Genomic DNA, 13,719 nt, shown 5'->3' on the forward strand with positions numbered 1-13,719 from the left:
AAAAAAAAAAAAAAAAGTTAACGTGCAGTTTAATCGCCCTGCTCATATTTGAAATGACCCTGTGCTGTCATGCATATGCAAGATGAGTTAAATACTGATGTGTGATAGAAGTTCAAACCCTAACAGTGCCAAAGAGCCGCCCCTCATACACTGTGTCATTTATTGTTGCGGTGCTGGTGCAGGAGTGGCAGGCTGCTGGTGTGGAGCAGCTCAAGCTGAGCACTGTGGACCTGACTGGTGTCCCCAGCATGGAGAACCTCCACAGAGGCGTGGAGTTTGCACTGCAGCATAAAGAGCAGGGAACCAGTGTGTACGTGCACTGCAAGGCTGGACGTTCCCGGAGCGCCACATTAGCTGCCGCCTACCTCATACGGGTCAGTATGATGCATTCAGACTGCCACCTGCTGTTTGAACTGCAGACAGCACAAAAACCGAGTGGAGAGAAGAGCATCCCACTTTTCATGGTAACGCAAGATAAAGCATAAAGAGCGGATAAAAAATAAATAATAAATAGAATAATAAATTTACATTTGTTATGTTGGATAATTTTGAACAAATAAGAATAAGGTGGCAACAAATCCGTTTTTTACAGGAAGCAAATAATTATACTGCTATAAAATCTGAGCAGCGCATAAGCACTTTTAAGCACTTTTAAGTATTTTTAAGTACTTTTAAGTACTTTTAAGTACTGTGTAATTTCCTGGTAATTTAGCAGCAAAGCAAACAATATTTCCCTGTATTTACGTCCTAAGTACGTGTTACTTTTTGTGGAGCAGGCAATATTACAGAGTGGCCTAAACGTGACTATCCTGCATGTATTTTAGAGGAAAGGAGACACAATTTATACTGTAGGTAATTTTGAGTATTGCATAACTTATTTTAAGTCAGGGTCTCATATTTGCAGCCTGGGGGCCACTTGAAGAAATGTCATGCAGTTTGTCTTTGAAGTTCTTTAAAAAGCTGAGAATGACTGAATATGAAGGCAGCATGAGCAGAGAGCACAAACATGCTGAGGGATCAGCTGTTAGCTCAGTGACAGAGTCACACTCATGTCTGCAGTTTATTTTGTTAAACATGAACACAATAACAGCAGCAGTGCTGCCACGTGTGTGCACAGAGAGGACCAGTGTGTTTGTTTGGTGGTTCGATGAAAGGATTCAGTTTGTTACAATCTGCGTTCATGTTTGCAGTTTTGTCTCGTTATACAATATTTGAAATTTAAAAAACAAAACAAAACATTTTCAGAAATATTTGTGGGTGTTTTCTTGTTTGTTTAGTTTTTTATTAATACTTGAACACAAAGTGGTCTTCCAATGAGATGACATTGTTTCAGTTTCAGAGCCTGTTTTAAGTGGTGTGTAATTAGCTGGTAATTTTGCAGAAAAACAATATTTTTGATGCAGTTTTTGTGTTGACGGCTGTAAATGTTGAGTGACTTAACCTTCCCTTTTTACATCCTTATTTTGTTACACTGTGTACATGATGGATTTTCTGTTATTCAGTTGTTCTTTTTAACTTACAGTGTATTTAAAATTACTTACACTGTAAGCTGTGTCTCCTTTCCTGTAAAATACCCAGAAACTGGCCGAGGTTAATCCGCTTCATAATATGGCCCTCTCCCTGAACAGTACAGCATACTGCTAAATTACAATGTAATATATTTCTTTGTTTCCTGAAAAAACCCTGACTTTTTACTAGAGATGGACCGATCCGATATTACGTATCGGTATCGGTCCGATACTGACCTAAATTACTGGATCGGATATCGGAGAAAAATAAAAAATGTATTCCGATCCATTAAATATCACGAAAGCACCTCACAAAACTTGCAACACGCCGTAACTCACCTCAGAACGTTAGCACGTTGGAGCAGTATGCATCACGTGATAGAGCGGCTGTGGCATGCGGGACCTGTCGGTGGTCTGGATAGCATTTGGAGCTTCGCTAGCAACCCGGCATTTCATCTCCGACAAAGTTATCCCCGAGAGAAGTAAAGCAAGTGTGTAAGTCCATCTCTGAATGTTTGTAAAGCATTCCTGCGTTAAGCTTAACGAGCGACTGCCTCTCGCTCTCCGGCTGCTACTTCAATCATGAAACTGCTTAACGATCAGCTGATTGGCTTTTCTGTCGCGAGTCCGTGTCTCTTGTTTGCTTTTGGCCCACTTTGCACCAGAAAGAGGAAACCAGCGGCTGAACAACAGCAGCACGTTTAACCTTGATAAGCTGTTGTTAGAATTTATTTAATATTACTTTCTACTCGAGGATCTTTTTCTATGTAGCTGACGCTGGTAACTGTGCAGGGGCGGATCTAGCAAAGTTTAGCCAGGGGGGCCGATAGGGCATTAACAGGGAAAAGGGGGCACAAAGACATACTTTTCTTTCTTATTCTCATTTAAAATGTCGAGCTTTTAATTATTTAATATTTATCTGAATCTTACACCCAAAGTTTTAATCTGATGTAAAATGTATAGAAGTCCATTATTGTATATAGTAACTGTTAAGTCTAATATACCCTAGTAAGCTATAGTACTTTTTCCTTTGGGAAGGTACCATCTGTGCAGTCTGCAATTTTGTTGAAGAAAGATGTTGAATCTATTTAATATTTCTTGAAAAAGAATTGATTTCTGTGCATTTTTTTTCACACTGCATCAAATTAAGGTTGATTACGTCGATTAAGCATCATGAGGTGGCGCGTGAGGGGTGGTTCCCTATTTTTTATTTATTTATTTTTGTTGTTGCTGGGAGTTGGAACCCTATTAGTTAGGTTGCTTAATATTTATGCTAAGTACTCTTTAAAATACCAGAATAGGGAGGATGGTGTAGGTTTAAGTTTATTAGATTGATCAGTATTGCTGAACTATGAAAATTTTTTTTTGCATACAGGTATAACAGAATAGCTTTAGTGTAGTTGTTGTTTTAAACTTGAGTATGAACTTATACAAAATGCAGCAAGATATTTAAAAAACAGTTTTGTTGATTAAAAAACACTATATCGGATTCATATCGGTATCGGCAGATATCCAAATTTATGATATCGGTATCGGTATCGGACATAAAAAAGTGGTATCGTGCCATCTCTACTTTTTACCCTCTTATTCCAGCGTACTTACCTTTAAAGTATTTGTATGTAAATATAATCTCATGGTCATTTCAGATAAAACACATGCCACATTTAACTCCGTTTTTGACCCGTTTACCTCCACATGCACTGAACCACAGAGTGTTTAAGTCAATATTCCAGAGTGGTGACTGTATGAAACATGCTCATGGCTGATGAGTCGCTCAGGCATCAAGCGACAGGTTTGCTGTGTTGACCGTTTGCTTTCCTGCTGACAGTTACACTGCTGGACTCCAGACGAGGCCTGTCAGAAGCTGGCATCTGTTCGACCGCACATCCTAGTACGCTCCGCTCAGCTGGAGATGCTGAGGAAGTACTACCAGCAGATATGTGCACAGTCCAGCTGAGAAAGTGGGGCAGTGTGTCGGACCTCATCGTGTTCCCACTGGAGGTGGGGGACGGCGACTCAGAGCCTTGATCAAAACAACTGTAACAGGAAATGTAACTGTTGCCTTTTCAGCAAGTGCTCTTTGGCATGTGTACAGCTGCAGAACAGAACATGTTGTTTATCTGTTTTTGTTACTCTTTAATATAATTTTGTTGAAAGAAATTTTTCTTTTTATAATTTGATTTCCAGCCACGTTACTCTGTTTTAACTATCAAACTAAGACAAATCACTGCAATGCTCTCCACGTTTGTTTTTAAAAAAAGAAAACACTCCCCTCAGAGCCGGCTGACGTCAGCTGGAGTTTAGTCAACAGGATGAGAACACTGTAGTAAATAATTCAGTAATGAAGGTGTTTCTGTGTAGACTGGAAAATATTTGCTTTATATTTTTCTGCAGTGCCTCATAATGTAAAAAAATGACCATAAATAAATGTTTATGACAAAAAGAGTAATGGTGCTTCTTTATTTTCAGTAGTTTGTTCTTATTGGCAAGCACATATTTAAATAAAGTTAGGATGTTCCAATGTGACAGTTATCAAGAAGGTTTAATATGAGGATGGAGTCCCCCAAGCAAACACACATGAAAAATGTTCAAGTGATAATACTGTTAGATTCTATTTCATGCAAACAAATAGAAAAATTAAATTGAAGTAAAACAAAATAAAACCTAAATCTAACTGTAGCGTGGACAAACATTCGGTCAACTTTTACATCCTAGTAGGGTAGCTGTTTATTGGAAGTTCATTTAACTTTAACATTTAATATTAGTTTCCACTGACACGCTGTTGGCTAACAGCACTGACCATTTTGTGCTGGATGATCTTCCTGACACAACCCTCCCCTTTAATCCAGACTTGAGAGGCCACTCGGCGTAGTCTGACTTGTCGACTGCCAGTGCTGCATCGTATCATGACACATTGTTATATAAATCATGGTATTTTAAGCATTTGCATGGTTTGGGGCTAAAAAATTACACGCGAGTGCCAAACTCAATTAAATACATCTGTAAATAACTAAATGTAGCATGGATTCATTAAAAATTGAAATAATTTATTCAGTAATTACAGTTTTAAATATTTAATTATTTACAATTTTATTTAAAAATATTGAATTAGTAATTATTTAATGAAATCATTTGGCACTCTTAAAATGTGATGTTTGAATATTTCCGTTTCAGTGCATTTTCCAGGGCACATTGAGTGACATTTGTCTTCCCGTCCACGAGGGGGCGACTGGCCGCTGATAGTCAGCTCTCGGCCCGAAGAGGAAACTTGAGAGAGCCAACATGGCGGCGTCGTTGGTACGGTTTGTCCGCGGAGGTCTTGGAAGGAGTTTTAACAGTACGTTAACTAGAAATCCATATACAGGCTGTAGATTGCAGTGATTCGTTTTAGCCTGCGTCCGTTTGCGTGCTACCAATACAGTGTCGTCTTCAGCTGTCAAATGCTCCGTGTTTGACCTTCGAGCTAGCTAATGCTACCTTTAGCCAGCTCTTGTGTAGCAGTGCGGATTCACTCGTCAGTACCTCTGTGATTGATCCTTTCTGTCTGTCCCTCCTCAGTTGCGAGGACTTCGTGTCTCCTGCAGCAGCAGACCAGACTGCAGGGCTCCAGCACCGAGACCAGACGTGAGTACACACTAACTCATCGTGCAGGGTAGTGCCGCTGAACCACCGAGCTGTTTGACATTAGGACTAATAGCTGTCACATATATGAGAACCCCAGAGTTAGAATGGCATTAGGATTTGTTTTAACTCAACTGCACTTTGGTCAACTTTGTTGTTTTTAAAAGTGCTATATAAATAAAGTTGGATTGGATTGGATTGGAACTAGTTAACAGGACGTTACTGTGGGAGTATGGAGCAGCAAATCATTGTTTGTACCTACGGACATGGTTGCATTGACGGGTTGTTTTTGTCCCCGGTACTAACATTACACAGCAACAACTAAAAACATCAGACTTTTTTTAAACATTCACAGATGCTTTAAAAATATCCAGAGGGTCCACATATATGTAACAGCACATGGAGTGGGGTCCACAGTGAAAGCTGCTGTTTGTGACTGTTGTGATGTTATTTTGTCTGCTGACAGACACACAAAGCTCGACCTATCAGATAAAGCACTACATACATTAAATGAAAATTTAGTGTTTTCCCAACAGTAAAAAACTTTCGTGACTTTGTGCGGGTGTCAGATGAATGAGAAAAAAAACTCTCTGGTGCACAAAGTTGGCAACAAAGAGGCGACACCGCATGCATGTAGCACAGCTGCTGGCTTAGTGTGCCGCTTCTTGAAGTCTGATCTTTGGGCTGAAACATCTGTGTTGAATCCTCCTTAGGGAGGGGAGTCCCAGTAATGACTCACGATGTTTCCTTTATCTTTACAATTTGCTAATGAGGGGCATGATTGGCTTTGACATTTTATATTCTTTGTTATGTTAAGGCTATACATGGACTTTTATTTACATTTGTTCATAAAGTCATTGTGCTTCAGTTTTGTTTTTTAAAAATGATAATTGGAAGAAAACAATTGAATGAAACAGCATTTAGTCCCAGAACATAAGAATACACACACACACACACACACACACACACACACACACACACACACATACATATATATTTATTATTATTATTATTATTATTATTTATAACTATGAATATCCAGTAGCTACCATGTGAATATGACTACTGCATCAGCATGAAAATGACAAAATCGTCTATTTGCATAAAATATTTGTCACACAGTCATCACAATATTGAGTAAGACTTAGTTTTGGCTGCTCCTGAATATTTAAAGCCTATGGACACATCATTGCAGCATAGAGTGTACAGTGTTCCTTCACATCACACAGTTTACTTATACAATACAGGCCCAGTGACAACATTAACTGCCAACTTGTCAAAGCTTTTAAAAAAGATAGTTGGGATAGTACCTCGTCTGAAGTTCGACACCCTGATGACTAATGAAAAGTAGCATGAATCCATGAGTCCAGACCTCAGAGGAAGCTTGCAGGAACAAGTGCTGACCTACTGACATGAATTTTTTCAGTAACCTTGGGCGGCATCTACAGGTTGAGAAAGGCCCACGCTCCTGACATCACAAGAAGCTCTGTGGGTCATTGTCAGGTCGAACTGGGGTAACAGGGTTTCTGAGGATTGGCTGAACCTTTGGAGCTCGTGTGCTGCAGTCAGTAAGCAGAGGGACATTCTGAAATGGTTCAGATGTACAGCTTTTCACTGAAAAGTTTTTGTTGATGAAATCTTTATTTTGTATTCAAAATATTTTTATTTGCTTGATTTTATTTAGTAAAGTTAGGAGCACCATCATTTAGAGCAGGGCGATATGACCAAAAATATTTATCACAATATACATTTGAAAATTTGCGATAACGATATAACTGACGATATAATTGACAGGAGACAAAATACTTTACAACTCCACAACTTTATTAGTGCAAAAAATCCATCAATGTATTTTCACTTAAACAAGCAGCTGTTTATGTGCATTAAAGTTATATAAAAAATTTAACAGTGCAAATGCAAATTCCTTGCTGACAGTTTAACCAAAAGGCATTTCCAGTGGAAATTGGCCGACATATCCTCAGCATAACCATGTATAATATCCACAAAACTTAAAAAGAGGTTATACACACACAATACGGTAATATTATGTTGAAGCACAGTACGTATCACTCCGCGAGGCTCCTGCCTACGATAGCCGTAATGCTCCGACAATCCATCAAGCGGTGCGGCTTTGTAGCTTAGCAAAGTCGTACTAAAACATTTGACAGATTTTCGAGCGCCGTGTACATAAAACCGTTTCGAGGTCAGTAAACACAACCAGAATTCATACATAAGGCACACGGGATTATAAGGGGCACTGTCGACTTTCAGAAAAATCAAAGGATTGATTTTAAGTGTGCCATATTTTCCAAAGAACACGGTAATAACGACGTCCCGCTAGCATGCGCTACCAAAAATAGTGCTTTGTTGTGTATCTGACGTACGAAAGCTAAACCAGTTCCACACTGAAGTTGCAGCATTTTTACAAACCAGTACTGGTTCATCCGTTTCATTCAACGATCCGCTTTCGCTCTTCTCATTCTCCGTCGCCGCCATGTGCGTATGTAAACATAGGCACTGTGCATGCGCGTTTTACCCATATTCTATCGCGATATTTCATTTTCTTATTGTTGCCCAACATTACACCGGTATTACTGTGAACGGTATGATATGGCCCAGCCGTACCATCATTGACCCTGAAGTTATTAGCACTGTCCCTCACAGTGACTTTATTATTTCAACACTGGTATCGGATTAGCGATTGGTGTTGGCAGAACCTTAAACCCAGGTCTTGTAATCAGATTGGAACCGGGAAAAATCTGAATCCGTGTTTCCTTAATGCTCAGGAGAGTCCTCAGAGCATCAGCGAGACAATCGGTTGTATTAGAAAAACAAAAGCATTTTTGCATCTGTTAGGGCTGTGCGATATGACCAAAATCTCATATTCCAATATGAGACATCTATCGTCCCGATAAAGATATAAATCACAAAAATTTAACATTTTCTGTAAATTCTGTGAATCTCGGGCAGCTTGACTTGCGTGAAGTGTTTCCAGCTGCGCGTCGTGCACCTGGAGTCTTATGTCTAAAAATGAAACTATACATTTTTAGACATAAGTTGTAACTGTACATTTAACAGCTATTAGTCCTAATGTTTATTTTCACTTGCTAGATACGGGACAGACTTGAATGAGGAAAAGAAAAGGGAGAAAGGAAGAGGGGGAAAAAACAGCAGAGAAGAGGGACGGGGATGAAGGGCAAAATAACAAAAAACAACTAAATAAGCAGAAAAAAAAATGCATATATCAATCACCTGTTGAGAAAGAAAAAAGAAAACAAGCAGAAGAAAACGAGAGCAACATAATAAACAACATCACGATGATATATGGGAATATAACAGTAAATACTAAATATTAAACATTGTACAGAACGTAAGATCGACAGCGCACAGTGTGCTTTGAGGTAGGAGCCAAAAAGGGAGTTTGTGGGTGTGAGCACCCGTGTGTACACCTTTGAGCATGAACGCGCTTGTTTTTAAAAGGTTCCTTCATGTAATGATCTGCTAGAGGGTGTGGGGGGGCCACAGCCCCGTCCTCCAGGGCATGAAGCAGGTATGGAGGAGATCAAGACTCCAGACATCCAGAGGCCCTCAGAACACAAGAGACCAAGGAAGACCAACAGAGGGGCAGCCGCGCCACTGTCCCAGAAAGAGCTGAGGAGAGTCCCAGATGAGGGCTCACTCAGCAGCCACGGAGCAGAAGCCAGGGGGAGTTGCAGTGACGCGCCCGTGAGCTCTGCCGGCAGCCAGCCTGTTCAAACGTTTGAGTCTAAGGTTTATTTTTTAGCACCTGACGGCTCTTTTTTGCATCCTCTTTCACGTGATTCAGTTTATTTTGAAAAGTCTCAATAGGACCTTGAGCTTTATTGTGAAAGGTTTATGTGGAAAATAAACAAGCGGACATGCAATGGTTTTACCGTCGTTGTTGCTAACAACAATGCATAAAAACAGGCGCTTGTCTGTCCGTAGAGTGGTTATATTAAATATAAGAGAAAGAGAGAACTTTAAGAAATGAATATAGTCACTACAGTGGCCATCAAAACGATACAAACGATATCGTAAAATTCAATTCAATTCAATTTTATTTATATAGTGCCAAATCACAACAAAAGTCGCCTCAAGGCGCTTCATAAATGAAACGATAGATGTTTTTATATCGTCATCCGATGTCTATCGTTATATCAAACAGCCCCAGCACCTGTGACTCTGGTCAAATGTTACACAGCCTGAAGCGTCTGTCGTGGTGAATTTACGGTGTCGTCTCCTCTGCTCTTTGCAGCCACCGTCAGGCCCAAGGATGCTGTCGCTCACAACCAGCTGGCAGCGTTTGGGGAGTATGTGGCAGAGATGATGCCCAAATATATTCAGCAGGTCCAGGTCAGTTCATATTCACATCACAGTGGGAGCACGTACACTCTTCTATTGCAAATCCTGCTGCTGACCGAGACAGCACATTGATGGTTTTTCACAGTTATTGTGAAAAGCCATCAATGTGTTGGTGCCGTTACTAATCAAGACCTGAGTAAATATTTTGAAACTGTAATTAGACTTATTATGTTTGGATTTACTCTGAGTTGAATAAGGAAGAGAATGGATGAATGCATGTTTAGATTCAGAAACCTGCAGCAGGGCCTAAAAGACTGTGTTCATATGTGTAGGTGACCTGCTACAATGAGCTGGAGGTGATGATCCATCCTGATGGAGTCATCCCTGTGCTGACCTTCCTGAGGGACCACACCAATGCTCAGTTCAGGAACATGACTGACCTGACAGCTGTCGACATCCCGACACGGCAGAACCGTTTTGAGGTACAGAGATAAACTGTAACTGACTGAGCCGTGAGCTGCCTGAGGTTATTGCTAAGAGAGGCAAGGATTTAAGCATCCTATCTGCAGGTGCATGCCTGTGTAGCCATGGTAACAAGAAAGTAGAACTCTCAGTGCAGGTGAACAACAACATATAACATGTTACATGTTACACTATGTCATTATTTGTTTAACAAAAATGTATCCAAAATTTGGTGTGTGAAAGACCAAGTCTACAATTAATGCTTTGATAGGAATTATGAGGGAAAGTAGAGCCTGGTGCTGGTAATCAATGCATTTGATTAACCCTTTAAAGCCGGTCAGCGCGGGCACGCTCCGTTTTGCATAACTATTTTTAAATCCCCGTAGAACTGGAACCACGTAAGCTAGCGCAATAATGTTTTTTGCATATGAAACCAGAGGAGTTGTACTTGCATCTCATGCCATCAGCTTGTCCTCGGTCACGGTTTCCTTCCACATATAGCTTTGCAAAAATTGCATAAAAAGCGCTTGCAGGAACAAAAACATAATATCCCAGAAACACGCTTTGCCGATCAGCTGTTCATAACACTTCCTACATTGAAATAGACGTCAGCGCGAACTATCGCATGTCCGCCATTACCTGCCCGTAACCGGAAGTGATGTCATTTTTGCGGAAAATTTAGTTTTTTACTTGTAGGCCTTATAAGCCTATACTGGTGTTTTTAAAAGTCATGTTTGACTTTATGCTTTTCTGAATAGTTTCTGTGATGCTTAGAACTCAAATTGCACTGCTGGAAATAGTTTATTTTGATGCACCTGCTGTTTTCTTTGCAAATGTGCATTGTAGGATTGTTTTTCGTTTTTTCTGCAGTTTATAAAAATTGGTGTATCTGAAAAATAAAACTATGAAGACACTCAAAATAAATTTTCTGTTGTTGGAAACTATTTTTTGCAACTTTTTTGTATTTAAAGTTTTGAGGGATAAACTTCTTAAAGTAGAAATATATGTAAAAAAAACAAAAACGATTTTCTATTTTTTTTTTTTTGTAATTTATTGCAATTTTTTTTTTAAATAAACTATTATGTAGTTACTATGGACTTAATGCATACATATTATTACAATCTGGGCTATAACAGTTGTATTGATGTACAGCAACTTGAAATGCTCCCAAAAATGGCTCCACAGCATGTAAAAATATAAAGTAAGCTCTGGCGGATTTGGTGCTATGGTAGGTCTTAAAGGGTTAATTGATCATCAGCACGGCCAGCCAAGGAGGAAAGATAAGCACTGATAAAGAAGCAATTATTTATGCTCTCTATTTATGCAGTCTATTATTCTACAATGAGAAAGAAAGAAGAATTATAAAAAAGTGGAAAGCATTCAAGACAGACAAATGTACCTCAAGGTCAGAACAGGCAACGCTCCGGGAATCTGGAATAAACCCAAACACTGCATCTCAAAGTGTGCAGGGCTCAGTTAGCATGTTCAATGATAAACCTGATGACAGCCTGGAGATTTCTGCAATGTTGCGGCTCATTTATCAACCGAGCGTCTGCACCAATCTGTGCTTCAAGACATTTCACAGCAGTGTCTGTGATTTATCAACATTTGTTCCTGAATTCGTTTGTACTTCTTTAACAAATGGAGTAGTCCCTCTGACTGTGCATCATAGAGCCTGTCTGCATTAGGACATTTTACCATAAACCTTTAAAAATACTTCTGCCACCACGTTCAATAATAATTGTATTTATTATTGTGTTTTGGTCATTTTGTACAGTTTTCCAAAGCACCAAAAACCACACATAATATATAATAAATATGTATAGTATAATATAATATAGTATAATATAATATAATAAAAATTTTCAGTTTAATATTAAATGCTCAGGCTCTAACCTTCATCCAGCGAACCATTTTCTTCCACTTATCTGGAGCTGGGTCACAGGGCGGCACCAGGAAGGCCAAGGCCTGTTTGGACCTTGAGTCATTTAGGGGCATCGCTCTGCATACTGAGGGGGGTTCAAATATGAGGCCATCTCTCTGAGAGCTAAAGCCTGGTGACATTAGGTCATGTAACAGGATCACAGCAAACCAACCGATCTGTAACAGAAGAGCTGAAAAGAATCATGTCCAGACTCAGTCCAAGAGAAGGGCTGTGGTGGGACATTAGGTAGTCTAATTTATGCATTGATTGTGTACTATAGTACTCTGATTCACTGTGTGTGCTGGTCTACAGATTGTGTACAACCTGCTCTCACTGCGTTACAACTCCCGTATCCGCGTCAAGACCTACACCGATGAGTTAACACCGGTTGACTCCGCTGTCCCCGTCCACATGGCCGCCAACTGGTACGAGAGGGAGGTGAGTTGCCCGCTGCACTTGTGAAACTCAGCAGTGGTTTATACTAACATTACAGACAAACTGAGAGCAAAGCTGTATTACCACAGGTGTGGGACATGTTTGGAGTTTTCTTTGCCAACCATCCCGACCTGAGGCGGATCCTGACAGACTATGGCTTCGAGGGTCACCCCTTCAGGAAGGACTTCCCTCTGTCGGGATATGTGGAGGTGAGTTTACTTTGAGTCCACTTTATTCAACTCCAGCAATGTGAGAGACGGGAAGGAATCTGACCCGAAGCATGCCTCCCTCTGCAGGTTCGTTATGACGATGAGTTGAAACGTGTGGTGGCGGAGCCTGTGGAGCTGGCGCAGGAGTTTAGGAAGTTTGATTTAAACACGCCCTGGGAGGTGTTCCCCGCCTACCGAGATCCCAAAGAGGATGCACCCAAGCTGGAGGCTGGTGAAAAGGCCCCTGAGAAGAAGTGACGTCCTCTTGTTTATCCTCCACATCTTCATCACCATGTTTTGTTTTTGTGTTATTCTGGGAGTCCAACCCCCCAGCAATCCTGATATTTATGTAAATAAAGATACTAGTAAAACATCTGGAATATTGTGGCTTTTTTTTCTTCCAGTTGATGCAAAAAGTACCTGAAAGGGTTTGACAGAGGGGTACAGACCTGTCACTTTCACCATAAACTGGGAAAATGTTTTTAAAATTAAACCCAATAATGCACAAAGCCTTATTTTGTTTAATTTTTCAAAATAAGTCCTTAAAGAATTTACATTCATGTTGGAATCATGAGCAGCAGAATATCGACCTGGGGGAATTCAAACAAAAAGGAAAAAAAACTAAAATTTTGGCACCTCAGTTGCTGACCTCAACTTCTGTGTTTTTTCACTGGTTTTGGTCTGGGAGGAATCACTCCATCGGTTGTCTCATTAGGAGCATGTCCCAACATTGTCAGGCATGCATGCAACCACATGGGGGCCATACAAACTACTGACACTATTTGAGTTTCAGAATTGTTCTTTTGGCAAAATGAGCTAACGTGCTGCATTTCCTTCCCTTTGATTTTCAGAGTTTTCTTAAATTCAGCCCTGGGTAGGTAGAAAATGTTCATTTCTAACAAATGACGCAGCATCCTTTTGTTCCCGATGTGTTCCTGACACGAGGGCATCCAGCATCAAATCTGTGCTGAATAAGGGGAAATAAGGGACCAACCCGAGGTAACTAAACTGGGGGATGCTGTGTATTTCTTTATTATGGGCCCCAAATAAACTGTTCCTACCGAGGCAGCAGCTTTAGCAAGTTGATAAAAGAGAAAACTAACAAACTGTGAGTGAGTGAAAAAGTCTTTGTGGTTGGTCAAAGTTGTCTTCAAATGTTTACTGAGGCTAGGATGTTCATGTGACTGTGATTATAGTTTTTACATTGCAGTGTCTGTTATGAACTTCATACCCCCCC

General features: G+C 40.2%; 2 protein-coding genes across 2 annotated transcripts in view; both read left to right on the forward strand.

Moving 5' to 3' along the window:
• The window catches only part of ptpmt1 (protein tyrosine phosphatase mitochondrial 1), a 9,058-nt gene extending 4,496 nt beyond the window's left edge, over positions 1-4,562 (forward strand). The window contains exons 3-4 of the mRNA XM_005937928.3: positions 183-374; positions 3,337-4,562. Coding sequence (XP_005937990.1) covers positions 183-374; positions 3,337-3,465 — 321 coding nt within the window. The 3' untranslated portion in view covers positions 3,466-4,562. The remainder of the gene's footprint in view (positions 1-182; positions 375-3,336) is intronic.
• A 129-nt stretch (positions 4,563-4,691) lies between these two features.
• On the forward strand, positions 4,692-12,862 carry ndufs3 (NADH:ubiquinone oxidoreductase core subunit S3). Its single transcript, XM_005937920.3, has 7 exons — positions 4,692-4,845; positions 5,067-5,132; positions 9,406-9,503; positions 9,785-9,934; positions 12,151-12,276; positions 12,363-12,482; positions 12,570-12,862. Exons 1-7 carry the CDS (start codon positions 4,791-4,793, stop codon positions 12,738-12,740), a joined length of 786 nt encoding a protein of 261 aa, XP_005937982.1. The 5' UTR covers positions 4,692-4,790; the 3' UTR covers positions 12,741-12,862.
• The last annotated feature ends 857 nt before the right edge of the window (positions 12,863-13,719 follow it).

This window comes from Haplochromis burtoni, unplaced genomic scaffold (assembly GCF_018398535.1).
Source record: "Haplochromis burtoni strain Fernald_Lab_line unplaced genomic scaffold, NCSU_Asbu1 Contig_231, whole genome shotgun sequence".
Taxonomy (NCBI): Eukaryota; Metazoa; Chordata; class Actinopteri; order Cichliformes; family Cichlidae; genus Haplochromis; species Haplochromis burtoni.